Here is a 15637-nt window from a genome sequence, read left to right on the forward strand (position 1 = left end):
GAGCTAGAGAAAAAAAGTCTCTCAACAGTGAGACAGCATGCATACTTGTCTTGGCAAACAAATTATCCAGTTGTATAACTTGAGTTAACCGGAACATTAATTGAATATATTCAAGATATAAGTTTTGTCAGTTCGTCACTTCCTGTGAATGCAAGCTGGTTTCCCATTTGGGAAAGTCTCTACACAGAAAGCAAACAGACCTTCAACACTGTATTCACATTGCATGAAAATCGAGGCATTTCCCCTTCAAAATACGGGAGACAGATGGCAGCACCAGTATAGCACTGAACAAGCATAGCTCTGACAACAATAGTTAAATTTTACGGTAAAAATTTTGAAAAAAAAGTGTGAAAAATAATGTACCTAGGTATAACAGTCTTCTCTACTCAATATTATTCTGAGGGGTCAATGGCCTTCACAGTATTTGCAGTGGAGGTCGATGACCTTCAGGTTATTGTCAAAAGGTATCTGTGGCTTTCACTTTGTTGACAAAGTTATCTGTTGCTTAGATTTTATTTACACAGGAGGTCCTGTAGCATTTTTTTTATTTGCAAAAGTGTCTGTTGTCTCTTTTTTATTAGCCCAGGATGTTCATGGCCTTTGTGTTATTGGGAAAGGGGGGGCGGTAGCCTCTATTTTATTGGCAAAGGTTTCAGACAAACTTATTTTAACAGTTGCCTTCATTTTATTGGCAAAAAGAGTCTGTGGACTTCATCTTATTGACATAAAGGTTCCGTGGAACGTGAACGTTAAAGACCCCCTCCCTACATTGAATGCATTCCAATGCCGTCATAATAGCGCTGGGGGTCCCAAGACAGAGTTACTTTAGAGGCTCCCCCGCTTACAAACCTGTAGTACAAGCCAACCCAGTTTAGCACCGCCACCCAAATTAAAATTCTGTATGTACACTCACACAACATTCGTTTTTGCAATGCACCAATTCCTTTAGGAGAGAGAAAGAGTAGGACACACTGAATCGCTTCCAAGAAATTTGTAGCTATATTTCTTCAAAAAGCATTTTAAATAATTGAAAAAATTGATTAAAACAGAAGTCGTTTTTTTCTTGCAAAGGTTAATCAGTTTGCAGAAATTACATGTAATTCTTGGTCGTCCTTTCCCCCCGCCCCCTTTCTTGTGTAGGCCTCTGTATACCAACCAAGCAAATAACAGATGTCACAAGAATAAGCCTTTTTTTTATTCAATTTACATGTTTTGCCTTACAAAAATTATTCATAAATGCGATTTCATTAAATGCACATATGTAACTTGCTCTTGTGTAAAAGTCATTGTTCGTAAAAACATTTGAAAAGTAGATTGAACAGTTTCCTCTTTCTCAGGTTTTGCAGTTCACAGCTCTCTGAAATCAAAGATAGAAAAGTCTATTAGAGATAAAAATTATGTTACAAATTGTTTTATAATACTGTACAGCAGGGGGGCACACAACGTTTTCAGTTCATGGGCTAGATATGCGGCCCTCGCTGGCCTGAAACTTGAAAAATACTGACGATCATATGAACCGTATTTTACGGGATATCCTCGTTATTTTGACTGTCCCAACTTTTATTTTTTTCTAAATCACCCGGTTTTTTTTTACCCCCATTTTCACTAAGGCTCAATTGAATTTTTGAAATCCAGGATTAAAATTATTTTCATGACTTATAAATTATATTATGATAATTATGTCTAATTATCGTAATTCATATAAAAAAGTTGATATATAATCATCTCAAATATATTTTTTTTATCCTCACAAAAAAAACCATAATAAATATCCGAGGAAACAAACTTATGTGAAATAGATTTTAATTTCCAGTACTCATCATTTTCCATGATTTTTCAGCAATAATGGCAACTTCACTTGCCTGTGAGAATTTTTTTGGCTGTAATTGGCAACTTTACTCACCTTTGACAATTTTTTTTTTCAAGTGTAAATGGTAGCTTCACTTAATTTTAGTATTTTTTTAAAAGACAACTTTACTGGCCCTTGACAGTTTTTGTAAATGACAACTCTACATATTTAAAAATGTGCCCCATACCACTTTACCTAATTTTTTTCCGCAGTAAATAGCTACTTCACTTGCCTTTGACAATTGTTTTGGCTTTAATTCATAACTTTACTTGCCATGACAACGTTTTTTGTCAACATCCCATATTTTATAAACCCCATAAATATGGCCCGGAGGTTGTGCACTCCTGCTGTACAGTGATTCTAATGTCTACAAGTGAATGAATTAATGTATACAATTAACAATTTACCTGTAGGGGGAAAGGGGAGGGTGCCAGGGATCCAGAGGGGACGATCGCTCCTCCCAAGAGCCAAAAAAGAAGGGGGAAATGTATTTGTCCCGTAAAATATGAGACGATTCAACGAACCTAATAGTGTCTGCCCCCCACTACATTCGAAGCTGATGGTGTTTGCCTCTGCTCCATTCACAGCTGAAGATTTCCGCCTCCACTTCATTTGCAGCTGGAGATATCTCGGCTTTATTTGCCCCTGATCAGCTGAAGATGTCTACCTCGGCTAATACGTGGATCCAAACGGGGAAATTTGGCTTTCCTAAGTGTCAAAATGTCAGAAAAATTTATGTCCCGTAAAATACGGGATGACTCAACGAACCTAAACAATAAATCGTTCCTCCCAACACATCACCCTAGATCCGCGCCTGGGTGCCAGTTTACAAAACTGGGGTGGATACACTGAAACGAGCATTTGTTTGTTAAATTGAAAAGAAAACACAAAAAGCAGTGAGAGCGTGCTGTCGTCGGCGTCGTATTGTGGGATATTTTTCCTAGCGGAAATTCGAGCAATTGACAAGGGCAACATAATTTTAGGGCCCTCCGATTAGGGTTTTGCCCGGAGGCCTCTCTGGAGGCAGATTTATGGTTTTATCACCTGTAGGCTGTACAGATTTTTCCACTCTTCACCCATTCTAGTCTTATTTCCTTGACTACTCTTTCCTCTAAATTAGCCGCCCTGGACTATAACCCGCTAAGATGATTACAAATTTTGGAACACGTCATAAGCATGTATGTAGAGGCCGATTTAACGGCTGGCGCGCCCGGGCTCCGCCTTCTAAAGGGCCTCGAAAAACAGACCACACTTTTTCTAATTTAGGGGGGACCCAATATATTCTTTTGCGCCCGGGGCACCGGCCGACTTTAATCTGCCACTGCGTCTATCAATGGAAATACGTACCTGATGGCCACTTTCGTGTCTGCGAAAATCCTGAGAAGAAAAGACCCAGATGAATTCGGTTCGAAAGTCGCCGGTACCACGATATAAAAACCTGGTGATAGTTCGAAACGTCCGAATACCTCCCTATAGTTGATGTAAGCTCCAGAATTGCCGATTTCTTCTGCGTGTTGCAGTTCCTCCATGCTGTGTCTCGATGGCTGATCAACCTGCAAAAAAAAACGAAAACCATTCAGTGCACATTTACTGAGAAGTTAAAAATGGCAAGAATCAATATTTTTAATTTATTTTAATGCTAATGTCGTGATATGGTAATACTTAATTTTCTTAGTTTTGTTGTTTTAATAACAATATGTACAGAGGCGTGTATTTACACTCAGGCCAGGCGGTGAGCCTCATCAAGCCCGCAGTGATCAAGAATGGGTGGTCAAAAAAATTAGAGTTGAATTTGTCGAAAAAATGTCTACCTCGGTTATAACGACAAAATTTCGCGGAATCTACGATGTCGTAAAAACCGAGTTTGACTTTCATTTCTTGCCGTGGTTTTCCTTCCACTTAATTTTTACCAGGTTCCAGGTTGAGTCATTTGGTATAGAGTTCCGCCTCGAAATACGGGACGTTAATTGCCATTGGTAAACAATAATTTACTTCCCTCCACTTCCCGACTTATCACCCTGAATCCGCGCCTGAACCGATACTATTTCGTTTTAATAAATACAATGGGGGTTATAAGTAAGCTGGCACTACTCAGAAGTATGCAGCGCTCATTCTAATGGAGGTATTTTGATGAAAGTTGGTAGCCTATATAAGCTATATGGACCATAGAGGGAAAAGATAAAGCTTCAATTAAAAAATTGTTCTATTTTTGACTACCAGGTGAAAAAGTGGTGCTTTTTATCACAATTTTCCTCACGGTCCAAGTTTCAATGAAATACGTCCGCCACAACGGGCGCTACATAGGTCGGAGTAATGTCAGTTTAATTACACTGACGCTACTTCGACCAGTGTTATCCGGAAAAATAATTTTAAAGAGTAAATTTTTTTCACTACTCTTCAAACTTATAAGGATATATTTTTTCTGTCATACTTAAAAAAATTACCTAAAATGTAGGAGTATTAATCAGGGTTGTTTGGTTTAAACCACGTTGGTTTAAACCATGGTTTAAACCTTGGTTTTAACCAAGTGGTTTTTTTAAAAAAACCAGTTTGGTTTTTTTCAAAAAATCAAATAAAAGTTGCCTAAATATAATTTTTTTCCTTTAAAAATATCATATTGGTTCATTATTAGCCAAAATGTTTAATTTTTACCACATTTTATATCCTTGGGGTACATTCTGATGGTATATCTTTAAATGACATAAGATTTTATAAGCGGTTTTTTTCAAAAAGTCTCATAAAAGTGGCCAGAATATATATATATATTTTTCATATGAAGTATGTTAGTTATTTAAAGTTATATACAAAAGCCAAAATTTCTCATTCTTACAACATTTTCTACCCTTTGGCTACATTCTGATGCTCTATCTTTAGCAAATTCATGAATAAGGATTGCATCACACATCTAAATGTAGTGGTGTATTATCTCACAGGGTTTCTTTTTCCCTTCACAAAGAAGCAGCAACAGTAGTGACACCATCATGCTAGGGGCAGGTGGTCCTATAAACCAATAAAGACACCAACTGTCCTTAAAGGACAAAGACCAGTGTACTAGTAGTTACATTACCTCACATACATTTTCATTTTCTTTCCCATAAGAAGTAGCACGTCTCCTACCGTATATCTCCCAGTCTTAATATTCAATAGTAGTTTTTTTTTATACTTTCATACTGTTAAGCCCAGTTAAACAGGATTCTACTGAATAATAATAACAGATTTATGAAAAATAATCAGCTATATACAGGGTGATTATAATTTGAAGTTTTGATTCCATAACTATTCAATAAGAACTACTGGTCAGAATGACTTGAAAATTTGCATGAATATTCCTGAAGCAATGGAAGTTTCTTTCGCAAAAGGAAAAAAAAATAAATGCAAGTAGTGCAAAATGTGCAGGTAGATGATGCTGTACTTGGCCAGCAGTATAATCTATTTTGTGCAACCACATCGTTTTGGCACTTCCACAGCATCAGTGTGTGGATAGAACTTCTATCAAGATGAACATTGCAATACCAGCAAAGCAGCTGCTGAAAACCCATTTTGGCAGGATGCACCTTAACCCTTTTAACTTCTGGCTGTGGGGGGTACCTCAAAATGTCATAAACAGTGGTCAGATTGCAAAATTTGGTGAATATTAACATGGGGGCGCGTTTGGTTTAATGAAGCTGAATTGCAAGCACATCCACATCATGACCATGGCATACTCCGATTCTGTTGTTGAACAACAATTTTTGTGCTTTCAACCTCAGGTTGGACAACATATTTAACATTTCTTAAGTAAGTTGTAGTTATTTGTTCAATTACTTCGTTTTTTGTGATGTTTCCATGAATTATGAAATCGTGCACTGCTATAATTAAGTTAACATTTTGCCATGGCTGGTTATCATTTCCATTCTACTAGCAAATTTCCCGTGTTGGATGATGTCATTAATTTTACATTTTTAAGTATTTTTCCCCCCTTTACTTAATAAAATTCCATTTCTTCAAGAATATTCATGTTAATTTTCAAGTCATTTTGACAATCGTTCTTTTTTTACAGTGTTTTGAAATCAGAACCTTAGTTATAATCATCCTATATATCGTAAATCATTGCTAATTAATCTGCATTATTTATGCTTCATTAAATACATTATATTCACTTAATTTTTATTACTTTTTTCAAAATAGCTTCCTAATTAAGTATACTGAAAGTAACTGGAGAAAAACCTTTATATACTATATGATTAATAATAACATTGAAAGAATTTTCAATTACACAGTAATCCATTGAGTTGAGCAAAAAATAATTAAATGGCAAAAGTTGGTTTTTGTTAAAATGTAATAAATATTTATTGATTAATTAGCATGGGAATAGTGTTAATTACATTAATAACCATTTCATTTTAGTTAATTATTAGAAGTTTGAATGATTTTTCAGAAATTTCATTGTTTTTAATGTTAATACTATTTAAAACAAAAAAACCGGTTTAAACCAAAAAAACCTGGTTTAAACCAAAAAAACCCGTTTTTTTGGTTTTTTTCAAAAAAACCGGTTTTTTTACCAACCCTGGTATTAATTGAGGAGTATTTTCAATCAACGAAATTTGGTGGTGAACACCGACTCCGAACCTATGTAGCACCCGTTGTGGTGGATTTTCATTGAAACTTACAATGAACTAGAGGTACAGTCGAACCTCTCGATAACGGACACCCATAGGGCCGAACATTTTGTCCGCTAACAAGGAGTGTTCGCCAGGGCCGTCTTAAAAGCATCATGGGGCCCCCCTGGCCAAGCGATTTTGCTGAGGCTCTATCTGACAAATTTTCGAAAATTTCAGCCGGTTCTAATTTCTGTGAGGCCCCTCTTCTCTTCAGGCCCCGCCCAAGGGGGGGGGGCATGCGTTAAGACGGCACTGATGTCCGCTAATCGGAAGGTACTATATACAGTGGAATCTCGTTTATACGACGTTAGCGACTTGACCTATACATTTTAATGTTAAAATGTATATATTACTGTGTGTGTGTGCAAAAGTGATACACCGGTGATTATGCATAATCACCACTCGTCTCGATATAAAGAAAGTTTGATTAAATTTCACTACATTTATCACTTTTACCGACGATTATGCGTAATTCCCAAATAAAATTGGAAAGTAATAAATACGGAAAAAATTTATAACCTTTCTTCCCTTCATTGAACCAATTAATTATTTCTACCTGCACATGATACGTGCACTACACATATTTTGCAATAAAAATTAAATTAAGTATAAAGAATATAAAACTTTTATAACATTATCAATCCATTTCCATTTTAGTTCCCCATCCTGAACCATAGTTAATCAATTAAGTGAGATTTATCATATTTACCAACATGAGCTTGGGATTGACACATAATCTTAGTTGAATTGATAAATTCTCGATTTATGACCAAAAATTAATAAATTAGAGTTCGAAAAAAATTAGTCTAGAGAAGAAATTAGCGCTTTGCCTGATTTTACTGTCCGCTATTGAGAGTGTCCGTTAACAGGGAGTGAAATACGTTAAAGCCCTATTCCACGGGACCGGGGGATCAGAAAAATGCCCATTAACGGGAGGTGTCAGTTAATGGGGGGAGTGTCCGTTAGTGGACGGTCCACTGTATACAGGGTATTCTGTTAATGGACCGATAAATTCAGGGGGTTGTTAGTAGACATCAAGAGGAACAAAAATTGCGATGGAACATGGTGTCCCAAACTACGTTGAGAGGGTGAAAATCGCGGAAAACTCACGCGGTTTCGACGTCACGCTGTCGACAAAAAGTACAATAATAACTACGAAAAGTTTATTTCATTAATTATTACAAGAATTGTTGGAAGTGGCGCATTGCACACTCTACAACGATGTAAAACCGATTCCCTGAAGATACCAGGTATGCTTTTGATGTCTGCCGCAGTGACGACAATCCGCGCTATGAAATACTCCGGTGTGTGCACAGGCGTCGCATGAACGAGTGATTTAAGGTGCCCCCATAGGAAAAAGTCACACGGATTGAGATCCGGCAACATGGTGGCCAAGCAACTGGTCCCGCACGTCCAATCCACCTCCTTGGGTATATAACATCGAGGTGATTACGCACCTCGCGGGAAAAATTTGTATGGGCACCATCATGCATGATCCACATGCAGGGACGGGCTTAACTATTTTGCGGCCCGGTGCGAAAACAGCTGCTTTGCGGCCCTCCGAAATTATTTTCCCCGATCCTTGAGGTGGCTGAAATAAGATTCAGCCCCCCCCCCCCCAGGTTCCGATGCCTATGTTATTCTCTGGCATAGGCATCGAACCCATTCTGCTGCAAAATGTGGGCGCCATCGCTACCACATCTGTACACAGCACATCACAATGGAAGGGCTAGACGACGGATTATATTGTAATAAATACTATCTCAGCTGAACAAGCATGCATTTTCCCGCAACGTTCGAGTGAAAATTCAGCGCTCTTTCTTATCCAGCGACCCTGAACAAATAGGGCACGTACCCACAAATTTACGGGCGCAGAATTTGGTTGCTTTTTGTATTACAATCAAATCTCTCCCCAGCCCCTGCCTCAAAGAAAACTGTACAAGTGCGCGCCCAAAAACAATATTTGCCCTGGGCACGAACTTATGAGATGCAGGCCGTGGGTACGGGAGGGGGTTGTCAAAAGCATAGATCTCGAGGGTCCCGTCTTGGACGGAATCTTAAGACATTGCTTTGATAAGAAGTAAAAATGTATAACTCAATGTAATCAACGTATTTTTCTCAATGTAAACAAAGTATTTTTAATTCGTTTTGCGGCCCTTAAAATTTAGCGGCTGCACCCTTTGCACCTGCCTTAGTCCGGCCCTGTCCACATGCCTCGCTGCACTGCGGCCGTCACACTTTGAAGCAATTCCGGGAAGACTTGTTTCAGAGAAACATATTACTTAAAACATATTACATATTACATCAGCATGGGTTCAGGAAGGGGAAGTCATGTGTAACTAACCTCCTTTGCTTCTATGATTACGTGACTAAGGCTTTGGGTAAGAGCAAAAATGTCGACGTTGTTTACCTTGATTTCCAGAAGGCATTCGATCGGGTCCAACATGGCAAACTCTTGAAGCGTTTACACGAGATTGGAATAGGGGGCAACTTGCTGAATTGGATAGAATCGTGGTTAAGAGATAGGTCGCAACGAGTTATGGTGAACGGGGAATTCTCTGGTTGGACAGACGTCACAAGTGGAGTTCCTCAGGGAAGTGTCCTTGGACCCATACTTTTTTCACTTTTTATCGATAAACTCGATCAGGGTATCGATGGAATTACTAGCAAATTCGCAGATGATGTGAAGCTAATGGGGGTAATCGGAAATGAAAGCGATAGGGAGTTGCTCCAGACCAACTTAAACAAGATTGCAGCATGGGCAAATGAATGGAGCATGACGTTTAGCGTAGATAAGTGCATGGTCGCTCATTTTGGTTCGAACAACCCACGGTTCTCTTACGAGTTGAATGGTGTCACTATCCCGGATGCAACTAGAGTCACCGATTTGGGAATTCTCATTGACGAGCGACTTAAGTTTTCTGAACATTGTTCAGCGGTTGTCAAAAAAACGAATAGAATGCTTGGTCTCATTTTCAAAAAGGTCTCTTCGCGTTCTCCTAAAGTCATTCTTCCGCTTTTTCGAGGCTTAGTTCGTCCTGGACTGGAGTATGCTGTAAGGTTTCGGAGACCATACCTACAGAGGGACATAGACTTGATTGAAGGGGTGCAGAGAAGAGCTACGCGTGTCCTTATTGGCACACAGGCCTTGAGTTATGAAGAGAGACTTCATTTTTTGAATATGTTTACATTGGATGAACGCAGGTGTCGAGGAGATATGATCGAAGTGTTCAAAATTTTCAATGGGATGGATAGGATGGACCATGAACTTTTAGTACACCGCCAATCGACTGCTTTTACAAGGGGACACCAGTATCGATTGGTGAGGGACAATGCAAGGTTATGGTGTCGCAGGGAATTTTTCTCCAATAGGGTTGTTAATAAATGGAATAGCTTACCCCCGGAGGTAGTAAATTGTAACACAATTGACACGTTTAAAAAGAAATACGATAAACATGTTGGGGTAAATCGAGAAGCTATCCATTCTTAGAATAAGACAACCATAAGTATTCTTTATGGGCATTGTATAATATTTTATCATGTGTATATATTGTTTGTAATTTGTGTTAATTGCATTTTTAATTGGGTTGCTGTATTTTTGAAACATATGACAACCATATTTTTATGGGCATCTTTTTATCAGCCACCTCGTTGGGCATTTTGCCTGTTGTGGCGTTGTATTTGTATTTGTATTTGTACGTTTGTCCATTCAGGCGTTCGGGCAGCAAGTACGGCCCCCAAGAAATAATCACCGATGATTTCTGCCCACACGTTGACACTAAACCTCTGTTGAGATTTCCAGATATTTCGTCAGATATGGTGAGCGAACCCACGAACCATTCAGCAATCAACTGGCATCCACCTTTCGTCTTCTCTGGACTCAGAGCCTGTGTGCGTTTTTCGCGATTTTCACCCTCTCAACGTGGTTTGTGACACCATGTTCCATCGCAATTTTTGTTCCTCTTGATGCCTACTAACAACCCTCCGAGTTTGTCGGTCCTTTAACAGAACACCCTGTATACGTTTTTTGTACCATGGGAAAACAACTGTGATGAAAAGCTCCACTTTCGCACCTGATGGTCAAATATTAAACCATTTTTTTTCTTGAAACTTTTTTAATGGTATTATGTCTCCTTATCTTTATAATAGTTATCTTGTATACCAAGTTTCATCAAAATACCTCCATCATAATGGGCGCCTACATACGTCTGAGAGGTGGTTTAGTCATAACCACCCATCTGGTAGCAACAGCATTTCTTCGGGAAATTCCGAAGTATATCATTCGTTCATTGTACAATTTATTAACAGTGCCTGCCCGAAAAACATTCGATGTCCACTTTCACACACTTCGTTGGACTGAAGTATTTGATTGCCTACAACAGGCCTACAACGTTATAATTATTCATTCATTACACTTCACGCTCTATGAGTTGAGGAAAAACTCATAGTTTAAAAAATTTATTGCAGATGGCAGCACTACACATAACAAGTATTACACAGGAACAAACTTCACGGAAGGTTCACTATACATACACCCACATTCCAACATGTACCAATTCGTTAGAGATTCTGCGAAGGAATATGGACGAGATGCATGTCTGGTTTAGTAGTAATAGTATTTGATTGCCTCGGATTATATTTTTCGTCAGAAAAAAAACGTCGATCTCGGTTATAACGACCAAATTTCGTGCAATCTTCGATGTCGTTGTAAACGAGTTCGATTGTAGCACATGACAACTCGGTCTTGCGGGAATGACCCATCAACTTGATTGATACTTTAACATGCCGAATTACGTTCTTTGTCCGAAATCAATAATTTTATTAATTTTTTTAAAGGAAAAAATGCGTCCTTACCTTGTACACAACGAATCCAATTTGAAGCATTTTCCTTCCAGGATGTCGTATGCATCTTCTTCTGAGCTGCATCAGAGACAGCACCAAGTGACAAGTTTCTGTGGCAATGCAGTTCTTGTCTATGATAGAGAATAAAATCGCATTGTAGTATAGGACGTCTTAACACATGAGAGCCCATCCACTCATTTCTCGTGGGCCCTACCGTTAATGAGATAAAAGGGTAAAAAAAATAAAGTTTTGAAAGTACAGTGAATCCTCGCTACAACAATACTTGATATAACGGTAATCCCTCTTCCACAATGTATTTTTTTGGTCCGTAGAGTATCGTTATATCGAGGTTTCACTATATTGTCTGCTTACGAAGTACTAATGTGAATGCTTGTGGTAAATTTGAGTGGCTCGTACTTCTGGTTTGTAGGCGGTGTAAAAAGTGAAACAAAAAAGTAACTCTTTACCTTGGGGCCCACAATGCTATTAGGACGGCCTTTCTTCCGAATGGGTACCGGTTAGAATCTCCTTGTACTAACTAAGAACAAAATGTTCTAAATATTTTGCATCACATTGAAGCTTTGCGTCAGTAATATCAAGTCCTCATACCCCTGTGCCAATGAAATGAAGGCAACAGACACTATTTGTCGATGAAATGGAGACAATGTACCCCCTGTGCCAAGAAAGTGAAAAGCATGGACCCACTGTGTCGAGCAGGGCCGCAACTAGGGGGGAGCAGGCGGGTTTGGTGCCTCGGGCGCTGAACCAGAAGGGGCACCGAATTCACCCTTCAACTGCTTTCTCTACATGCCAAGGGGTGCCAAAATTCCGGCTTGCCCCGGGTGACAAAGTATCTAGTTGCAGCCCTGGTGTCGAGAAAATGGAGGCCATGGACCTCTTTATATTCATTGTATCAATATAAGGAAAATAAATGTTGTTTTTTTTTTTGGCTTCCTCATTCAATATCCCGGATCCCTTCCCCCGTAATCTCTCCAGGGACTTCAAAGAGTATCCAACCATGGGGCCCCTCGTTCATTAGAACAGGTGAAAAAGAAAAACATAATTACATAGTGTCAAAATTCCTGTTTAAAATTTTGGGAATTGCTCAAATAGTGCGACAATTAATATTTTCTTTTAAAAACAACGAAACAAATATTTTTTCTACCATAATGAAATCAGTATGAACATTTTTTTTTACACTGAAATTCGCTACTTACCAGGTTTCGTGATGGTCAAAAGGAATTGTGGATTGGTTGCAAACTTGGCCAAGTTGTTTCTGGATCCACCAGCAGTTTTTCCGACTTCCCATCTGCCGGTGATGAAGAGCATCTCTGTAGCTGGGTGAGGACCTGTCTGCGGGAGAAAAATAACATACACGATCATATAAGTTCAATCTATAATTGTTTCAACTCTCAACACTTTCACAATTACTTTACTTACTCATTTATGGTTTTGCCACTTCGCAAATTATTGCCGCCATTTATTTATTTTTTACCGGTCCGCAAATTATATTTCTCTTATTTATATTCTTTCCCTAGTCCACGAGTTCATTTTTCATGCTCATTTATTAACTCACCTACTAATTTAGTTTTTTGCCAGTCGACAAATTATTTCTTCAATTAACTTCTTTTTTTTGAAGGTTCTTCAAATTATTTCTCCCATTTTCACCGGTTCGTGAAATTATTCGACTTTTTTTTCGCCGGATCGCAGTTCCGAAAAGTTGGAGGCAAATCCAACATGAAGTATCACCACCCATTACCTTGAATAAGCTTTAGGTACCAAATCGGCGGTGTTGCACTGTAACTGGGTGTAAATTCCAAATTTGCTTTATAGTAACCTGTCCAATGTTTCTGACGTAATATTACGTCGGGAGTTGAATGGAAGAAATAGAAACCATTCCTTCGCTGCTACGCCGCGTGTGTGTATATCTATAACAAAGCAACCCCAAATCTTGTGTGAGAGATTAAAAACCCGTTGTTTTTTCACTCAAAATCATATTTTTTTTTCCCCGCTCGTCTTTGTCTGAGGGGATGTACTTTAGAATAGATTCGTAGCGAAAAGACGTGAACATATGCCTAAGCACTTTTCGTACGCACATTTTGTTCTCAGAAATCATATGAAGTGCTATATAAAATCAAATATAATCCGTTATTTTCTTAAATAAGATGTGCGAGGATAACAACTGTTGTTTATTTTTGATGTGGTGTTTATTCATAAAAAATTCAATAGGAATTTTTTTTTTACTTATTTTCTTTTTTTCCCTAACAATAAAACAATTTGGCACTGCTCTTCATCTATGACAATGATTATCCAAATCAATAGAGGCCTACGTCATACAACGAGATCTCTCGCTAAACTATCCCCCTCTCACATTGGCACTGAGAACTTTTTTTCTATTACAGAGAGATAAATACTATGCATTAAATCTCTATTCCACGGGTCCAAAAAAAAAAAAAATCGAAAACTGGAAATGATCGTTATAGGAAGATTTTCCCATATGAGAAACTAGAGAAAACTATTTGTATCGGTGAAAGGGGTCCCGATAGCACCAAAAGGGGCATAGCACCAGAATTTGAATACTCCTATCAAAAAACTAATTGATCATAATAAATCTACACTTTTCAATAATAAAAAAAAATCGCATAAATGGTACATAAATATCCAGGTTTCGAAGGTAAATACCAACATCAGGTCTTGATTACAAGTCCCTACTGAGAGCATATTATTCTTGTCTTTCATTTATGCTTACTTACAGAAAACTGATGTTTCATACCACTTTCAAAGCTCTTCAGAAAACTATAAATTAACCACATAGACCCCCCCTAATCTCCATGTGCTGTATCTATATATCGTCTATTGTTGCGGTATCTTATAAACCTTCTATTGTTATATATTTATCTTTACACACAATCATGAAAACCAGCTTGGTATCCACACATGGAAAAAAATTAGATATCTCTTTTCCCTTCTTATTACCACGCATTAATATAATTGTATTTTCCTTCTTTGGCTAATTTCTGCTCAGAGAAACCTGAAATACATTCCGCGTTTAAAAAATTGGGAGGATTTGTAACATTTGACGGGTTAAATTGTCTAGGAAAAACGCTTCTTATTGAAATATTGCCCACTATTATAATGAGTTGTGTGAATTCATTGTTCACCTGGATTCCATTCGGTTTTGCCATACTGCCGGATAATTCGGGGTTCAGGCTGCATATCGTGACTTCTTCGAACTCTCGGCAGAAATCCTGGAAACTCATCCAGAACTCACCATCTCCTCGTTGGCTGAATCCCATCATTTGCTTGACCCCAGAATCGACATCTCTCCAAGCCTTGTCCCTGAAATGACCGACATTCTCATAAGGTTCAGACGCTTTTGTTTAAAAAAAAAACAAAAGCGTCTGAAATAGTTCTCCTGTTTTGTAGGAATTATCCAACAAACCTGTCGTTCCAGCGTCCGGTCCATTCGGTGTCGTTACCCCACGGGTTACGTATCCGAATCAAGTGAGCTTCTGAGCCTGTGCTCAATTTGACCTATAGTGCAAGAAACGACATTTAGAGAAGTATAGGGTGTCCCACAAATTCGTTTATAGTTTGAAAATTCATAAAAATTGAGCTATTTGATATAATATTTGAATGCGGTTTGCGCAAAAGTTTTTCTCACGTAGGGAATATTTTTTTTAAATAGAAAAAAGGGTGGTAAAATTTTTTTGTCGATAGAAGGCACTGCACGGAAATTAATCTTTGTTAATATGCAAATCAGAGTCTTATGAACAAAAACGGTCCTATAAATAAGTGTCGATTAATAGCTAAAAAATTTTAAATTTTCCTGTTACTGACGTCAGAGCCGCCTTTAGGGAGGGGGTGCGACAGTCGCGGTCACACCGGGCTCTTCGGTTTGCGGGGGTCCCCCGCACTTAAAGTAATAGAAATGAAAAAAAAATATGCATATATCAAATGTATTTTCAATTCTAGGATTTTTCTCTCATTATTTTTTGGATTTTTTTCTCTCATTATTTTTTGGATTTTTTTTCTCTCATGAATTCTAGGATTTTTTCTCTCATTAATTCAGAATTTTCAACTATTCCGGGATTTTTCTCTCATTAATTCTGAAAATATTCATCTCTATCATTGTGATTTTTCTCATTAATTCTGAATTTTTGTCAATTCTGGGATTTTTTTTCTTTGATTAATTGAGAATTTTCATTGATAAGTAGATTACATAATGTAATTATTGTGATATTGACCATTGGTGAAGTTGTTTTGCCTAAGCCGGTCTCAAAGTGTGCGTCGCGGTGAGCTGGAG

At 38.1% G+C, this 15637-nt stretch overlaps 1 protein-coding gene across 1 annotated transcript in view; it reads right to left on the reverse strand.

The window, feature by feature from the left end:
* Nucleotides 1-1089: 1089 nt before the first annotated feature.
* Nucleotides 1090-15637, reverse strand: part of LOC149070385 (calpain-A-like) — a 46573-nt gene continuing 32025 nt past the window's right edge. Inside the window, exons 8-13 of the mRNA XM_089249528.1 lie at nucleotides 14774-14865; nucleotides 14493-14670; nucleotides 12549-12684; nucleotides 11344-11462; nucleotides 3197-3402; nucleotides 1090-1357 (exon numbers count right to left, since the gene is read on the reverse strand). Coding sequence (XP_089105654.1) covers nucleotides 1348-1357; nucleotides 3197-3402; nucleotides 11344-11462; nucleotides 12549-12684; nucleotides 14493-14670; nucleotides 14774-14865 — 741 coding nt within the window. The 3' untranslated portion in view covers nucleotides 1090-1347. The remainder of the gene's footprint in view (nucleotides 1358-3196; nucleotides 3403-11343; nucleotides 11463-12548; nucleotides 12685-14492; nucleotides 14671-14773; nucleotides 14866-15637) is intronic.

Source organism: Pholcus phalangioides, unplaced genomic scaffold (assembly GCF_987345545.1).
Source record: "Pholcus phalangioides strain wild (caught in Gottingen) unplaced genomic scaffold, Ppha-v1.0 ptg000022l_1, whole genome shotgun sequence".
In the NCBI taxonomy this organism is placed as follows: Eukaryota; Metazoa; Arthropoda; class Arachnida; order Araneae; family Pholcidae; genus Pholcus; species Pholcus phalangioides.